General features: G+C 35.1%; 1 protein-coding gene and 1 non-coding gene across 2 annotated transcripts; both read right to left on the bottom strand.

Annotated features, from left to right (window-relative positions):
• Positions 1 to 1,061: 1,061 nt before the first annotated feature.
• TOMM20 (translocase of outer mitochondrial membrane 20) lies at positions 1,062 to 18,936 on the bottom strand. Its single transcript, XM_074222983.1, has 5 exons — positions 18,645 to 18,936; positions 12,316 to 12,362; positions 6,229 to 6,310; positions 3,450 to 3,592; positions 1,062 to 1,315 (listed from the first exon to the last, which is right to left on the bottom strand). The coding sequence occupies exons 1-5, from the start codon at positions 18,763 to 18,765 to the stop codon at positions 1,271 to 1,273; spliced, it is 438 nt and encodes a 145-aa protein (XP_074079084.1). The 5' UTR covers positions 18,766 to 18,936; the 3' UTR covers positions 1,062 to 1,270.
• LOC141515757 (small nucleolar RNA SNORA14) lies at positions 18,139 to 18,275 on the bottom strand. Its single transcript, XR_012476503.1, has one exon. It is a non-coding gene; the product is annotated as a small nucleolar RNA SNORA14 (small nucleolar RNA).
• Positions 18,937 to 18,944: the final 8 nt, after the last annotated feature.

Below are 18,944 nucleotides of genomic sequence, written 5' to 3'. Positions count from 1 at the left end.
TTTAAACTTATGTGTTTATAAAAAAGGAGCTTGATCAGCCCAATCGCTCTCATCCATGATATTAAACATTGGTGTTTCAAAGTTTGAGAAAGTAAATAAACCAAAGATTTGAAGGTGTAGAGGAGAAATGATAAGGACCATAGAGATAAGTGCAAGGAAAGAGTTAAGGGGTAAATTAAACTTACTGTGAAATTACACAGTATCAGGGTTGGAAAAGACTTGACTTTAGAAATCATCTAATCCAACACATACCTGAAAAGGAATTCCAAGAAGGTCATATAGTCTCTAATTTAAAGACCACCAATGATAGGGAATTCACAATATCCTGAGATAACCCACTACTCTATCTTTGAAGAGACAACTGCCAACATTTTTTTTCTTTACACCTAATTTTTAGACTAAAAGGAAAAACTCATCAGGGTAATAGGTCAAGAAAACCATTTTGGAATATGTAATATATTTGTGAGTGGTAAGACAAACATACAAAAACCACAGTATAACTAAGTGACTCTGATGTTAAGGAAAATAATCATAGAGCTGAAAAGAACTAAGATTATTTCATACAAATCTCTCATTTTACAGGAATTCTGTGATAAAGAAATCTATCCTACAACTATCATAGTTGTTAGTGGAAGAACAAAACTAGAGCACATGTTTCTTGATTATTACTAGTTTAGTACTCTTTCCAATAACTGAATTGCAGAATAAATATTTCCAAGGGGTTTTTTGGTTGTTTTTGATAGCTGTTGTGCTATACACCAAAAATGGGTCCTAAATAGATCCATGATTATCTTTATGAACAGGAAATACTTCACAGCTTGTTAGCTTTGGTAAATTAAAAAAGTTAACAGTTTTCTAATATACTACAAAATTTATTAGGATTAAACCAAATTCAACCGTTAGTTCTCTAACATGGAGTGTTAATTTTTTTTATTGCCTTAACTTGTTTTTCAAAAATGAGCACTGAGTTTAACATGTAGTAGTATCATATGTATCTTACAACTGCATGTTTTAGTAACAAATGAAATTAATGATATTTAGATAATTCATAGTGTATTTATAAAATACACTTCTCACTAAGATAAATAAATAAAATCCAAGCAAACCTACCTACACAAAGTTAGGATGAACTTTGGTAGATTTCAGTGTAATACATAGTCCATAACTAACATGTTTGCCCTTCCCCCCCCACCCCCCATTGCTGCTCATCTTCTGGGCTAAGATTTATTTAAAATTTTTTTATTAAGATTTTATTACGTTGACATGTTTCTTATTCCACATCATCTTCGGCCAAACTCTGTACACTCACAATTCTCTATGGAGGAAAAAAAAGGAAAAATATATATAGTTTTCAAAAAACAGTAAGCCCATCTATATACAAGAAAAATACATTATTCAACTAAAGATTTACTAGTCAATTCACCATAAGATTTTTTTTAAATGAAGTGATATTTCATAGTTATAACCAAGGAGAAAAATGATCAATCAAATGATTTCTAATTGAAAATGCAAAAGAAAGCCTTTCAATACATGGAGATCTTGTACTTTGTAACCCCAGAATTAGCCTACCAGGGAAGTTAATAATACTGATTAGAACTTTCAGAACAATTCACCTTTCAAGCATACCTACTTCAAAAAGTATAGTCACTATAAAAAGCTCAAACACTGCAGCATGAATTCAAGTATTAACATACAAAAACATTTACAAAGTCTGGGCACCACAGGTTCTAACTTCATCTCCTACACTAAGAAATTTAGTGTCTGCCATAAAGTTAAGTTTTCAATTCTCTACCTTCAACAAAAAATAAAATAAAAATCAACCTCAGATCATTTTTTAATGGGAAGACAAATTTCAGAGGGGAATGATACTGCTAAGCATAAGTAATGCAAAGAACCAAATAAGATAGTATGTTTCCAATATCAAAGAGGTTAAAATTGAGATTAAGAAAATAAAGAACTGGGCGGCTAGAGCACAGGCCCTGGAGTCAGGAGTACATGAGTTCAAATCTGCCCTCAGACAGTTAATAATAACCTGTGTGACCTTGGGCAAGCCACTTAACCATTGCAAAAAAAACTAAAAACTAAAAAAATAACTTTACACCTTTTCCCCTTGACTACTAACATGCAGGCCATAACTTCCTCATGGCAATTTCTAGTGTGGAATCAGTGGGGCCAGGGATAGGGCACAAACACTGAAAAATCAGTTTTCTCTATCCTGAACTTCCATAGGCCAGGTCTACTTTAAAAAAATCTTAATCCTAGTTGTAGGTTCTTAAAAATCCAGGGAATATTTGTTTATTAGATCCAATTTGTTCTCCCCACTAAGTATCATAATCCAGCTAGAGAAGATATAAAGTCATTGAAAGGTTAACTCAAACCATTAAGACTTCATCTTGATGCTCTATTTCCACCCCTCCCATCATATCTTACATCTTAATTATCACATTAAGCTAAGGTTACTTAAGAAACTTAAAAGGGTTGACTTTTATGTTTCCATATATAATCTTCCAAATAACAAATGTGTACTTTCCTTTAAATAAAAAAAAAATTTTAAGTCTTTGCCCCCCCTATCAATTAACCCCATTGCCTTGCAAAAGCCAAACACATAAATTAAAAAAAAAGTCCTTTGGGTTTCTGGAAAAAAAAATAGTGTTGTATCATTAGAGACTAACATATCCATAACTTATACCTCTTTACTATAAAACTTATCATTAATTGCTGGTCATTTAAGTCAAAGGGAATATTCTTTTGCTACAACAAAAGTATGCTAGTTCTTAAAACAGAAGTCATAATTTTCAACATACCACTTGTCAAGACAGGGACATCTTACAGAGACAGCCCAACATAACTTTATCAAAAACCACCCTCCCAAACTACAATCTATGCAATATGAGCATTTATAACAGATAATGATCTTCTAAAATCATTCTTTCATTAACTAAATCGCTCTGTACAGCCAACTCAGTAGGGCAAAATTCAAGTCATCAGGGGTCAAAAATAGTATTTTTTGGATTTTTTCAAGGCAGTGAGGTTAAGTGATTTGCTGAAGGTCACCCAGTTAATTAAGTTTCAAGTGCCTGAGACCGAATTTGAACTCAGTTCCTACTGATCCTAGGGTTGGTGCTTTCTCCACTCCAGCTGCCCAAATGGTTGTTAATATTACATAGTAACAGTTTCACAATACTGTTTATTATGTAGTTTTATATATATATATATATATATATATATATATATATATATATATTTATTTGATAATATTATTCTAATTAATTTGATTTGACAAATATATGCCTATTGTACTATTTCAAATTTATGCTTGAATTTCATTATTTAACTAGGTTTAATAGGAAGGCCTTTAAAAGTTCAATTTTCAAAATGATAAAATTTAATTTTCAGATTCTAAATGACTACATTTTTGCCAATAACTGCAGAAAATTCCATTTTCTTACCTGGCTAATCGTTGGCAGCTTAGTTAGAAGCATCTGAAACACTGGTGTTGGAAGAGTTTGCTGTAAAACTTGCAACAACTGCTGTGGCTGCCCACAGACAGCAATGGCATTTGTCAAGTGATCAACACCTTTGTCATATTCACCTAGAAAGGAAATTTTTATGTAAATGCTTTTATGAAACCTAAAAAGTCTTTTCCTTTCATTATAAACTTCAAATATAAAGCACTTATTGATATACTTGAAATAAAACTATTTTCTAAGAGCCACTCCTTCAAAAAATTCTATTACAATAAACCTCAGGTGATAATACTATCCTAATTCCTTGGACACAGTGAAACTATTAGATAAACTACATTTTGAAATAAGTTGGTAACTGGAAGGGACTGAGAAGCATGTTAATCATCGAGATTGCTATTTGTTGTAATGACATTTTTTTTTGCAAGGTTTTGAGTTTTACATTTTTCTCCCTCCCTCATCCCCTGACAGAACACTGATAAGAGGATCTATATTTATAATTATTTATATATCACATTTAATCTTACTAGATTTAAGTTTATATTCTAGTTTTGGATTTTTAAATCTCATGCATAGTCTTAGCTATTCTCTGCTATCTCTGTTAAATTTATTTTTAGCAAATTGATTCTAAGACTCTAAGGTAGCTATTGATGATGGGTAGAGTCCTAAGCTGTGTAAAAATTATTTGAAAAACTGCCCTATAGGGCAGCTAGGTGGCACAGTGGATAGAGCACTGGCCTTGGAGTCAGGAGTACCTGAGTTCAAATCTGGCTTCAGACAAATAATTACCTAGCCGTGTGGCCTTGGGCAAGCAACTTAACTCCATTGCCTCGCAAAAACTTAAAAAAAAAAAAAAAAAAAAAAACAGAAAAACTGCCCTATAGAATGTATTAAGACTTATTCTTGGTCTCAAAGGGAAAAAATTGTAGCAATGGGTGTAAGCTGCAAATCGATTTAGCATGAAAAAGGAAAAATTTGCTAACCATTTCAACCTATCCCCAAATCTCTGGGATTATAATCTCCAAAAATAGTAAGCACCTATTCTTAAGAGAATGACTACTTATTAAATATTGTTAAAAATATTACAGTTCAAATGAGATAGATAACTTCTAGAATCTCTCTAAACTCCAATTCAATTTTGAATCCAAGTTCTGTCACTTATTATTTCTGTGACTTTAATAATGTCACTTTCTTCAGAAACAAATCAAGATTATTTCCAAAGTCCTTTCAATTCTGAAGTATGAGCCCATGAACCTAACCATTTAAAAACTAGACAGGAATTAAGGAAATAAAATAATTTTATTTACATTTAACCTATTTATTCTACTCTTTTATTATGATTAACTTAAAAATTTTTTTTGCCTGTAAATGTTTCTTCCTAGGCCATTATCCCATCAATTACTATTTTGTATCATATTTAGCCTTAAAAAAATTGAGTTTAAATAAAAAAATCAAAGTTATCTATAGTCATATGAGAAATTGTTCTAAATCAATATTAATTAGAGAAATGAAAATTAAAACCTCTCCAAGGTAAAGCCTCACAACTTATAAGATTGGCCAATATGACCAGAAAGGAAAATGATCAATGTTGGAGGGGATGAGGGATAATAACTAGGACATTAATGTATTGTTGGTACAGTTGTGAACTGATTCAACTTTTCTGGACAGCAACTTAGAATTATGCTCAAGGGCAATAAAAATGTACACAACTTTGATCCAGTAATACCACTACTGCATCTGTATCCTGAGATCATCTTGAAAAATGGTAAAAAATGAACAAAAATACTCAATGCAAATTAAGCTCTTTTTGTTAGTGGGAAAGAATTGGAAACTGTGGGGATTCTCATCAACTGGGGAATGGCTGAACAAATTGCAGTATGTGCATGTGATAGAACACTACTGATCTATAAGAAACCATGAAGGATGAGATTTCAGAAAAGCCTGGAAAAACTTGCATGAATTGATACTGAGAGAAATGAGCAGAACCAGAACATTATACACACTTTAATTATCAACATGATGGACTACTTGTTCATTTCAGCAGTATAATATTCAAAGACAATTTTAAAGGACTTGTGATAGAAAATATCATCCATATCCAGAGAAGGAATAGTGGAGTTTAAATGAAGACCAAAGCTTATTATCTTCAATTTTAATAGGTTGTCTTATGTGTGTCACTTTTTTTTTCTTTAATGTTTTCTTTTTTCCATTTGGATTTGATTCTTCTCTCACAACATGATTCATTATAAGTCTATGTTTGATATGGTTATAAATGTAGAACACCTAAATCAGATTTGCTTTCTGTCAGGGAGGAAGGGAGAAAAATGTAAAACTCAAATACTTGCAAAAAAAAAAAAAAAGACTGGTGAAAATTACTATTGCATGTAGTTGGAAAAACAAACTATTTTTAAAAACTCAGTCTACCACAATATTCCAAGTTTAATAATTAAATTATAGAAATGTCAAAAGTTCTCTCCCAAATATTGTAGAAAAATCAGGTAAGCATAGTAGTAACTTAGCAAAATTTACTTTCAATAGTCATTTTTTAATGTCAATCTAACATCACTATCTAGCTTACTTGATCTTCACAGAGATCTGAATTTTCAGCATCCTTAATGTGTCTCTAAGATTCAACACAGCAATAGTTTGAAGCAATCAAGACAGGCCATAGATGATCATGCTAAAATGCTTCTTTTAGAGACTTATTTTTCTTTTGAATAGAATATAATCATGAAAAAAATCTGATTCTTATAGTGATATTTACCTTGGGCTAGTAATTCCTCACCAAGTTGTATTTCTTCAAGAAAGAATTTCTGAACAGCTTCTGCATCTTTAAGGTCAGGTAACTATAAAGCAAAAAGATCTTAATTTTAAAAACTTTCAAAATGGTTAAACAGCATTTTTAATAAAATTAAAGGTTTTTTCTAAAAAAGAAAAAGAAAAATTTACTTTTGTAGTGTTGCTGATAAGGAAGTTTCCTCAAAAAAGCACCTTTACAAATGAATTCAAAAATATCCATTTATCACAGTTCTAAGAATAGTGGCAAAAAATTTAAGTCTACAAATGTAACGAACCAGTTTTAGATAGGAAAACTCAGGCTTCTTATCAATGTTCATTCAATTTTGCAGAATTAAAAACTAATCTTAGATTTTTCATTTCTTTCAAAGATAAATAGATCATTTGAAACTAGGTAATTAATTTAGGCCTCTCTTTTTTCCATTCTAAAGCTCAGTAACATCATAAATGTATAAAGGGTTTTGCTAAAAGGACTTGTGATAGAAAATACCATCACAAAACTAAATTAATTAGTTCCATTAGAGTTTGAAAATGTCAGCATAATCTAATAAAGTACTGAAGGGCATTTATGAAAATTAAATATTTAAACCCATGTGACCTGAGGCAAATTACAAAGTAACCCTGAATTTGCAATTTCATCTGTAAAAATAAGGTGGTAAGCCTAAATAGTAACAAAGTTGATTCCTACTCTAAAATACTGTGACTTCAATGTAGTCAGCTGAAAACAAAGCCTTTCTGATAGTGCAATTATTTTTGAACAGACATATCAATTCAGCAGAGGGACAATAAGACTACTGGCAAAAATTAAAATATGAAGAGCATTTGAATACTGATGTACTTAATTCAATAATCATTAATTGTCTAGTGTCTAAGGTGAAATACTAAAATTGAGGATAAGTGACACAGTGCTTGAAGGCCTTTTTAAGAGGTCATCCCTGATTTTTCCCATTTTAGTGCCTCCCTAACCCCAGAAATCATCATGTATTTAGTTGGGTTTTTAAAATACATCTTTTATTTACTTTTTATGTGAATCAGTTGCATCACCCAATAGAATATAACCTCCCTCAAAGAATGGTCTCTCAGTACGGAATTTCTGTCTCCCCAAGCATAGTTCATGGTTGACAGAAGGCACTCATCTGCTCACTGACTAACAATCTGTTTGGGATGAAGTAAGCTGAAAGGGAAGTATGGTCAATTTCCATCAGGTACAAAGAAGGTCCTTTGGACACTGCAGTTAAGCAGGGAAGGGGGGCAGCTGTCAGCTGTCACCAATTGACCTTTCCCAGTATTCCACTTCCCTCTAGCCTTCTTCCCTCAGGTTATCTCCTACCTGCTCTGTATGTTTATATCATTGTCTGCAGGTTGTCTTCTCCCATTAGAACATGAGCCCATAAGGATAGACACTTTGATTTTCATAGAGCCTGGCACCCATTAAGCACTTAATACCATGAAATAAGGCTAAAAGGATATGGTGGCAGCCCCCAGATTCTAAGAAGTTTAAATAACAAACTAAGTTTTTAATATAATCCTTGAGGTAACAGGGAGTCAATGAAGATTTTTGAGCAGAGAAATGTCAGGGTCAAACCTAAATCCCATAAAGATTATTTTGTAGCTGTGTAATTGAAAACTAAATCATAGACTATAACAGCTATTTTGCTAATCTGATGACAAGAGAGTTTTGCTATTCCTAAAGCATGTATGTAATTCAAATTATGAGAGAAAAGTTCCAAGACTTGCCAAGCTAGAAGACTATAATTCAACTGCTATTTATTAGAATTTATTACCATTATCATGAAATCTATAAAACATTGCTTAAGGTAAAGAAGTATTAGGCAAGAATCCAAAGGATCATAATGGGTATAGATGATGTTTTCCTAATTGATGCTAATCAAAGTCTCAGGAGAGACAGTTTTGGGGAAGAGAGCAGATGGTAAAGAAGATGGAATCTAAGAACAAGATTTGGATTCTGGACCATAAATTAAAATATAGCAGAATGAACAAAGGCTATATAAACCCATACTTACCTAGAAGTTCAGTAAACTGAATTAAAAAGACTTTTAAAATGAATAAGAGAAAAAAGAAAAAAAAAGAAAATTATTGACTAGGTCCACCAAACTAGATACCAAAAGACAAAAGAGCTAGAGCATGCCTATAAAGTGGAAAACATTGAGTCTACAGCCACCGCTGCAACCCATAACTTCAGATGTCCACCTTTAATTATGAAAGTACTGTTATAGCAAAGTAAAAAGAAAAACCCTCACAAGATAAGAACAAACAGCTGAGTTTAGAAGTATGAAAAATCATGCTAAGATTACGGTTTTAGAAGGATGTAAGTCACTCAAGAAAGTAAAAGTTAGGTTAGAAGAGATTGGGAAACAGTGATGAGAATAGCAGAGGAATGATGTAACAGTGAAAAGGGATTTCAAAATATTCTGAAGCTATTTCTCTACTCAAAGAGTATTAACGAGGGAAAAGTGAATTTAAAAAATGCAATCAGAATGATACCAAAGGATTTATAATTCATGCTGCCCATCTCCTGACAAAAAAGAATACTGGATTCAAGATGTAGATTGAAATATTTATTTTTGGACTTGGACACTGAGGAAACTTGTTTTGTTTACAATATTCATTAGGGCAGTTGTTGGCATTGTGAAGAGTGCCAGGCCTGAAAGTCAGGAAGACACTCATCTTCCTGAGTTCAAATCCAGTCTCAGGTACTTACAAACTGTATGACCCTGGGCAAGTCACTTCAACCCATCTGCCTCAGTTTTTTCACTTGGAGAAGGAAACGGCAAACCACTTCAGTGCCTTTGCCAAGAAAATGCTAAATATGGACCAAAGAATTGGACATGACTGAAAAATGAATGAACAGTAAACAATATTCCTTACAAAAATTTTTATTTTTTTTTAAATTGGGGAAATACTTAACTGTACCCAAATGTCCTTAGACTATGTCAACAGTTCACTTGATAAAACTGCAGCTCTCCAACAAATAAAGATAAGGACAATCTACAGGACCTTATGAAAAAAATGGCAAAGAAAAGGGTAAGGCCTATGGGTCTTCTATACCACCAGACGGAATGGAGTAGAGAATTCTCATCTCATCTAAGCCCTCTAGACACTCAAACCACCCTAATAAGCTCAAAGAGAGGGTCTTTCTGATGTTAACAGTTTTTCATGAATGGATTGAGGGGGGGGGGGGTGATGGAGGATAGGGGACTAGAAAGCAAACGGGAGAAGAGTGTCTAAAGTGGTACTAAGTAACCTTGCCCTCCATCCAAGAACAAAAGAGAATTTACTATTCTAGACCAATCTTTTTTTTTAAGGACTTTGCAAGGCAATGGGGTTAAGTGGCTTGCCTAAAGCCACACAGCTAGGTAATTATTAAGTGTCTGAGACTGGATTTGAACTCAGGTACTCCTGACTCCAGGGCTGATGCTCTATCCACTGCACCACCTAGCCGCCCTTAGACTAATCTTAATAAGGAAGAAGTGCTTTGAAGATGATAATTTGGCTCACCAGTAAGGAATTAATCAATTCCATCTTAAAAATCTGTGATAAAAGAAATTCAGGTATAGTCTAATATGCATCCCTAATTTGGGAAGATCAAATTTCAAAGGGAATGTAGAATCTTAGTACCTAAAATTCTAAAGGAAAAGTTTGCCCAAGAAGAAAAGCTCCCAAGAATACAATTCTGAAGACACAATGAAAAATAATTACTATCAAGATGATAGATTTTAGAATTGGAAATAACCTTACATCATCTTGTCCAACCTCTTCAATTTACAGTTGAGTAGAGAAAAAGATCACGAAGGATAAAAAACTGACCCCAGAACTGATAGGACAGGCTATCAACAAGAGAGTGTGGAGTGGTAAATCAAGATTTGAATCCAGGATTTCTAATTCCAGTTCTGATATAAATATAAAGCCAAAGAGAAGAAGAAGAAAGTACCAATCAGATGTATAAGAGAATCAGGAAACTAAAAAGAACATATTAAGAAATGGTTGATCAATAGCATTAAAACCTACAAAATCAAGAAAGATGTGTATTGAGAAAAGATTTGCAATTAAAGAAACCACTGGTAATTTTGGAGAGAGCAAGTATCCAAAGGGGCTGCTACATGAAACAGGGATTAAATGTGTAAGAACATAAAGAGAAGTAAAGGTCCTGAAAGAACAGCCCTTTAAGAGATGAGGAAAATGAGTCCAGAAATATTACGGGACTTGCCTGAGATCACCCAGGATGAAGTGGCAGGACCAGAGGGCCCAATGACACCAGCACTTTTTCCATTTAAATACTTCTTCTCCCTCTCCCTAGAGAGAATGTTTGGTGTGGAAGAAAAAAACCAGATTTGATATAAAGAAAAACTTGCTAACGGTAAGAGTTATTAAAAAATGAAATTAATGGTCATTCATGAAAGTTATCAAGTTCCTTTTTTCCTGAAGTCTACGATAAAGGCTGGATGACCACCTATTAAGCACATTGCCTAATTCAAATAGAAAAGATCCCTGTCTGTGGCATACTGACTCAGAATACCTCAAATCTAGGTTTTACTGAAATTTTTTTTTTTTGCTTAAACATTTCCCAATTACATTTTAACCTACTTCTGACAAGAACTTTGGCCAGCTTTGCTGCAAGAGTTTGATAACCTCTGTTAAAGAGTATCCTTATTCAGATGTGGACTGAATTCGATGGTCCATTCCAATTTAGATTCTATAATGCACATATTCCACCACAGTGCCTCTCAAGAGTGCTATATATCATTTGCCCATGAAAAAATTCTTTAATCAAAGGACTCAAGGTGATTCCTGTGTCAGTGCAACCCTCAAAAAACATTGTATCCAATGGACAAAAATTCCTTCCACACAGAATGACTGACCTAAACTTGTTAATAAATAAAGTAAAATTTAATGACTTGGATTTAATTTTTCTTTCCAGTCCTCAACATCTGACAAAGAGGCTAATAAAAAGGAGGGGAAAAAAGCAGCATATGACAGGCTATCAACAAAACGACAGGCTATCAACAAAACAGCATGAAGTAGTAAATCTACAAAAGGCTTAAAGGTTCAAGATCTGAGATGTAGATTTTTAACAATTTAAAATCTACTTTAAGGCTTTGGGCCTAAGCTTTTTCACCTATAAAATGAGGCATTAAATAAGCCCAGGAATCAGGCAGATATTCCTGACAATTTGGTCAAAATGCTTTCATTTTGCAAATGAAGAAACTGAAACAAAGGAAAGATGGCTTGCTCAAATCTACAACAAGTAGCATTAAACCTAAGTCTTATGTACAACTCTAATGATATGCCCTCCAAAATGTTGATTGGTGGATCAATGTCAGTCAACCTATGCAACAGTGTTTATAATGATCATTTCCTCAATATTCTTTACTGATGATCAGAAACGCATAGATGGGATGTTTATCAAATGTTTATAAACACAAAACTGAAGTTAACAGAATTAGCATTTATAAAGGGCCTCACAAATCATCAAATCCAAACTCAATTTTTGAGGAGAATATTGACAAATTGAAATGAGGAACCAAAATTGCTGACAGAATTAAATCAGGACAAATCTAAAGTTCTGCTTATTTCAGTACTTTAATCTGGTAATTCATCAGTATAAGTGCTCCCTCCATTAGTGCAAATTGTTAAGATCAGTACTCAAATTAATGACATCATATATCAATGGGATCTGAAGTCTTTCCAGCTTCAGGGACCTTCCAGTGTTTATACAGTTGGTACAGCCTTTGAAGAGTCAGAAGCAGTATCACTGATTTAATATATCAAAGACATCCAAATAAGCAATTTAATGAGGATAAAGTCCCCCACTTAACAGATGATCAAATATAAAAAGAATTGTGGTTTCAATTCAGGCTTGAAATGACTGAAATGACTATTTCTAAATACCAAACTATACTTTGATATTACTATGAAAAATTATATATCTGATAACTTGAAATGTCTATGTTTTTAAAAAATAAATATACTGAAGAAATTTTTAATAGATTTTTATATAACACAATCAATACTAAGTTCAGGTTATCAGCATTACCTTGGAAAGTCCAGCTCTCTCTTTAGCAAGCTTCTGTTTCTTTCTTCCTGCAACAGATTTAATAAACGTTGGTTTTACAATCAATGAAAATAGTGATTAAATAGTAATGGCTGAAATGTTTAAAGGTATAATCTGTTACTTAGAGTCTCAGTTTATTCATTTGGAAAAATAAGGTTAAGATCCACAAAAACCTACCTCCCAGGATTTAAGATCAAAGAGGATAATGTATTTGAAATTGTTCTGAAATAATTTAACTGCTCTACAAATTTGAGGCATTACCTTAACTTGTATGTGCTTTTCAACAAATATTAAAGATCTCATGGAATGTTCTTGAACTGAGATGTCTCTATGACTATATTCTATAGAAGTCTCTTTTTTTCTTTGATCTATATCATAAAAATCAAGAAGCAACCATAGTAAATAGTGAGCTGCATATACCATATACAGCAACATTAACACTGACTCTGTGAAGTCAGGTTTAAGTATCTTTTGATAATACCTGAGGCAATATTAACCTAAGAAAAGTAATTTAATTCTGTTATTATGCAAAGGTTATATTAAGAGATTACCAATGTCACAGTAAGACTGACCCCAAGAAAGAATAGTAAATTGATAAGCTCTTAAGAACTATTATATACTTAAGATATAAGATTTGGTATCTTACAAAAACTAGCATATTTGATGCAATAATCCAGTCAGAGAAGAAGAAATAAACATGATGATTTTTTGTGGAACTATTGAAAAAAATATGTAGATTAACAGACACTACTTGTTAATTGAGAAGACAAGGCAGATATAAATCCCTTTGGCATTTAAAGTCAACAACCTGGCTCCAACCCACTTTTACAACCCTATTATTCATTAATTTCCTTTATGTCCTGGAAAATCCAGCCAAACTAGCCTTGTTTTTCCTCACACACAATACTCCCAATGTCTTTATGTCTTTGCAGTGAATGTTTCTTTATGCCTCCCTTCTTACCTCTGACTTCTAGGATTCCCACTTTTCCTCAGAACTCCCCCCCAAGGATCACTTTCTATGCTGGGGCTCTCCTCCTAAGCCCCACTCTGTGTGTATGTATATCTCTATGTCTTTCCCCTAATGAAATAGAAGCCCTGAGGAGGCAAAGATTATTTCATCTTCTGAATCCCCAGGGTCTAGCACATTAAGGAGGGGCTTATTAAAATAATTTGAAATTGTTAAATTATTTTCAAATATCCTATACTAATGTTTCTAAATGTTAACAAAAGTTAACAAACTACTAAAAAACTAGGAATGACTTACACAAATTACATGCTTAGTTCCTGCAGACAAGATTAAAACTCAGACACAGGAGAGTTAAAAGACAAAGAGCAGTAATCCTGAAGTCAAAGAACTTTCCTCTGAACCTTACAAATTTTATGACCTTAGTCAGGTCACTTAAATCTCCCTGGGCCTCATTGTTAAAATGAGTTGATTTAGATGGCCTCTTACAGCTTTAGACATACAATCATAGAATAATCTTAGTCAAACAGTATTACCCTCATGTATGATTCTACAAAGTTAAAGTATTATAAGAATGTTATATATGAAAATGAAAATTTAAACCCATTGAACAGATAAAACTGGAATTGACCATTCATCTTACAAGTTTTCCTACAGTGTTTTAAGTAGATAAAAAAGTGAAAGCTAACTAAATGGGATGGCTCCAATTAATTTAATAAATAATAGCAATAGCTAACATATACTATATTAAGGCTTGCAAAGTTTTACACATATCATTTCACCTGAACATTAAAACAATGCTGTGAAGTGGTGGCTATTGTCCCCATTTTTTAGAAGAAGAAACTGAAGTTGACTAAGGCTAGTTAATTTACCAAGGGACAAAGAGGAAAAATTGTCAAGTTTTCCTGACCCAAGGTCCAGCAATCTAAAGTTCCCCCTTGGGGTGGTTAGGTGGCCCAGTGGATAAAGCACCAGCCCTGGAGTCAGGAGTACCTGGGTTCAAATCCTGTCTCAGACACTTAAGAATTACCTAGCTGTGTGGCTCTGGGCAAGCCACTTAACCCCACTCCCTAGCAAAAACCTAAAAAAAATAAAAAATAAAAATAAAATAAAGTCCTTCCTTACTCTACAATTACAAAACTTGAAATCTTTCCTCCATTGTTTAAACAAAAGTCTGTATAGTTAACCATCTAATTAGCTCTAAATGAATTAACCTACATACAACTTGAAAACAATGCATTCAATAAAATAAGAAACTCCCATCTAACTATGTTCATAAGCAAGAATTTAAATATGGTCATTAAATAATGATCATTCTAAATAAATTTACTGATAGAATGAATTTGAACAATGTCTAAATTGGAAGCCTAACTAATGAGGTTAAGCTAAATATGACTCATTCAACCTGTAAAAACTCCAACTTCCAATCTCAACTACAACTTTTTAACAACAGAATCTAAAATGACTGATTTGTAGTAGAGCACCTTTGTCTCGATTTTAGGACTATGAATAAACACTCAGGATTTAGAGCTGAAAATAATTTTATTACTTAAATTCAATGTCTTCATTTTACAGATGAGAAAAAGTCCCAGAGATGTCATACCCTAGGGTCAACATAGTAAGCAGCACAGAACTATGAATTAAATAATCCTAGGTCTTTCTTTGACTACAAAAACAAGGAATCTTTCCAATAACTATACTTCTGCCAATAAATGTAAAAATTTGGAGATAAGGCTTACCTATTCTAGTTATGCCTAAAACAAGTTTCATCTTAAAAAATAATGACTGTTCCTAAAATGGCTTTTGCTCATTTTTTACAACTGCCAGTTGATAGTAAAGTTATCTCATAATTAAAACATCTTGGCTATGAAACAGGACTGTTACAAATTTCCAAAAATAGAAGTTTCTTAGATTTAATATTATGGAAATGTTTTTTTTTTCTCTCCCATGGTATATATATATATATATATATATATATATATATATATATATATATCCAAATCCTTTAAAAAAATGAAAAATATAACTCAGAATGTGTAGCACAACCACTAACTCTAAATGCCTTAGATTCTAAGTAAACAGGTGGTGGCAAAATGACTTACAGGACTGAATCTAGAGTCAGGAAGCTCAGAGTTCAAATTCAACCTCATATATCCTGTCACTTAACCTGTTTGCTTCAGTTTCCTCTGATAAAATGGAGCTAACAGTAGAAAGGGTATCAAGAGGATCAAATGAGACAATATTGGTAAAGCATTTAAGTACAGTCCTTAGAACATAGTATGTGATCTATAATTGCTTATTGCCTTTCATTTTCCATCCCCTCTTCTCTGGCCTTTGTTCAGTCCCTCCTTCCTGTCTAGATCTACAAAAAAAAAAAAAATCCTTCCATGTTTCTTTGAGGCACTCACCACTACCCTTCTTAGGGCATTCCCTAAGGAACAGGAGGTGACAGCTTTAAAATGAAAAGGACTTCAAAAGGGGATAAGGGGTAGGAAAATGTTTTATGCCCAGTCTTTTCTCAATTTAGTTTTTATAATCTTTATCTAGGTTATAAACACTTATTTGGATATATATCATTCCCTCCCCTTCCCCAACAGAAATGTAAAATTCTTGAGGTCAGGGGCTATTTCATCTGTGACTCTGTAATCTCTCACTCCCCATACAACTTGTCACATAGTAAGTGAACTGTTGAAATGAATAGAATTGGAATCAAGAAATTGCTGGATATGATAAAAAGCCAACACTATCCTGGTTTGGCTGAAATATCTAAAGAATGAGGTGATCTAAGGCAGGAAAAATGGTGTGTGGCTCTAGATTGGGAGGAAAGGGGGAGCAAGAGAGTGGGAGGCAGTTCAAGATAAAGGAGTTTTAATTGTATCTGATACAAAGAAGATGAAACTGAAGAATTAGAGATGGAGACAAAGTTATGGCTATGTATGAAAGCTCAACTGGGGGGGTAGACAGAAAAAAATTTGTTAGAACACTACTGCCAATAAGTAGATGGTAAGGAGGGCCTATACTACAGTGGTGCAATGGAAACAAGATATCATTCAAGATCTACTGAATTTGGTTATCTATGTATGAGAGATGAAAATTAATCAAATTAATCAAAAATACGGGAGATTGGTATCAGAAAAAGAAGCAAAGTGAGAAATAAAGATAGATTTGGGGGATAAATATGATATACTAAATTAGATATTATATATATATTGAATTTGAAGTATCTGGAAGACATTCAAATAGAGATAACCTATCTCAGGATTGAGGATTTAGAGTTACTTCACTAAGATGAACATTGAAGTCACTGGAGTCAAAAGATTTCAGGAAAAGTATAGATTATAGCCAGAGTAGACAACCAAAGATAGTTGTTTGGAAAATAGAGAAAAGAATAGAGAGCCAGGAAAGTTAAATAAAGGAAACAGAAGATAATCAAGAGTTTGGCATCTCAGAAGACTCAAAAATGTCAAAATCCATAAAGGTCAAGACTGGGGTTGAGACAGAGGCACTGGATTTGTTAATCAAGCCATTGGTGGAGTAAATTCAGGACAATGGTAAGGATAGAGCAGGACAGCTGTGGACCCTGGTTCTAGTACTAATTAACTTAATTTTTCTACATTTCACGTCCCCTGTTCTAAAATGAGAGTACCAGGATCTCTTAAGGTCCCTCCTTAGGACTTTAACTTTACAAAATTTAAAATCACCTTTTCTCCACCATTCATACAGACTGTAGCCTTTACTTGGCCCAGGGGAATAGGTACAAAAAGGCAAAGTTAGAGATGTGGCCAGGTAGTGCAGCAGATAAAGCACCTGCCCTGGAGTCAGGAGTACCTGGGTTCAAATGCGGTCTCAGACACTTAATAATTGCCTAGCTGTGTGGCCTTGGGCAAGCCACTTAACCCCAATTTGCCTTGCAAACCTAAAAAAAAAAAAAAAAGGCAAACTTAGGGATCTAGCACAGTTGCTGGCAGATAATAAGTACTATGCAATTATAAACTATAGTTATGATGATTTTGCTGAAGTCTTTTTCCCATACTCTTCTTTGACTTTATAAATATAGGCTGCTAGGTAATTTGGAGATAACACTTAATAATTATCTAGCCATGTGGCCTTGGGCAAGCCACTTAAACCCTACTGCCTAGCAAAACAAATAATAAAAAAAACTTTAGTCACTTAGCAAGTGAAAAGAGGATACCTGTAGAATGTCTTACAAATAATTCAAAGGTTTTAAAAACAAAAGAAATTTTTGGCACAAAAACTTAAGTTTTGAATTTAATTCTAGTCAGAATTGGAAGAAATCTACCAAGTCAAAAAAAGGGTTAACAGTGGTGCCTGGGATTTGGGGGGGGGGGGTAAGTGGAGAGGATAGAGAACTGAATTTTGATCTCGACAAATAAAAGTTCGAAATAGCTAACCTCACTGTCACAAAGGGAAATCAATCTTGCCCAAGAAGTTGCAAACAAATCATGACCTTTCAAAATTGTCAACCATTACATTCCTCTGAAATGATCCACATAGAATGACCTCCTCAACTTTACACTTAAAATGTCTCTGAGGTCGTTTTCAAAGACAAATCGTGTCAATTATTATTGTTCTAGGTTTTAGCAAGGCAATGGGGTTAAGCGGCTTGCCCAAGGCCATATTAAGTGTCTGCGGCCGGACTTGAACCCAGGTTCTCTCCTGACTCCAGGGCCGGTGCTCTCTATCCACTGTGCCGCCTTAGCCGCCCTTGTCCATTATTTTTAAAAAAATATCTAACTTGCAAACAAATCTGCTCCTCTCATCTTGCGAACGCCGAGGTCCCCCAATTAAATTGGGTTTGCAAGCTGGCGATCATCTCTAAAAGGTGTCCCAGATGTGAAATAATGCCAAGTCAGCAGAAAACACTTAGCATTTTGGATTCATCTGCAATTTCCTGTCGCATTCACTCATATCTTGGGAGCGTTGGCAGAGGCGCTACCAAGAGGGTTTAAGAATGCGGTGGCACGAGCCGCGGGCTCGGGGTCTCGGCTCCCACGTTCCCTGCGGGGATGCCAGGCGGCTGCTGGGAGGGTCAAGGTCAACGTCATCGGGGACGGGGCGGAGTGGGCACAAACGGGGCAGCCTCGTCGCTCCTCGTTTAATTTAAGTGGGGCAAAGGAGGTCGGAAGCTGGGTCTGCCCCCAAGGCTTGGGCCATGCCTGCCGGGGGAGGCGCCCCGGAGCCGGGGAGGCACGTGCGCGGGGAGCGGGCCGGGGCGGCGCGCGGGGCCCGGGGCCCGGGGCGCCCGTTGGCCCAGGCGCGTGAGGGGGCGCCCCGGGCCGAGGAGGCGCGAGGCGAGCGCGAGGAGCGGGGGGCGGGGGCCACTCACGCTCTCGGAGCCGGTTCTTGAAGTTGGGGTCGCTCCGCCTCTTGCGGTCGAAGTAGATACAGTAGCCGATGAAGAGGGCCCCGCACACGCCGGCGGCGATGGCGCCACTGCGGCCCACCATGTTCCCGGCGGCTACGGGCCACGGACTCGGGCTGACCCCCAGGCCCGGAGACACGCGCGGGCCGCTCCGCTCCCGTCGAGGGCGGAGCCAGCAAGAGAGAGAGAGAGAGAGAGAGGAGAGAGAGAGGGCGGTAAGAGGACCCTTGGGCGCCCCACTTCCGCTTCTGACGCGCTAAAAGA

Source organism: Macrotis lagotis, chromosome 2, assembly GCF_037893015.1.
Source record: "Macrotis lagotis isolate mMagLag1 chromosome 2, bilby.v1.9.chrom.fasta, whole genome shotgun sequence".
Taxonomy (NCBI): domain Eukaryota; kingdom Metazoa; phylum Chordata; class Mammalia; order Peramelemorphia; family Peramelidae; genus Macrotis; species Macrotis lagotis.
Note: the sequence above shows the minus strand (reverse complement) of the source record. Positions and strands in the feature narration are given on the sequence as shown.

Excerpts from the sequence above, each read along its gene's own strand:
- TOMM20 (XM_074222983.1), bottom strand. The coding sequence starts at position 18,765 with ATGGTGGGCCGCAGTGGCGCCATCGCCGCCGGCGTGTGCGGGGCCCTC. Across the intron at positions 6,311-12,315 it reads AGAGAGCTGGACTTTCCAAG|TTACCTGACCTTAAAGATGC; the intron begins GTAATGCTGATA and ends TTTGCTTTATAG. Across the intron at positions 1,316-3,449 it reads AGCTGCCAACGATTAGCCAG|AGAATTGTGAGTGTACAGAG; the intron begins GTAAGAAAATGG and ends TTTCCTCCATAG.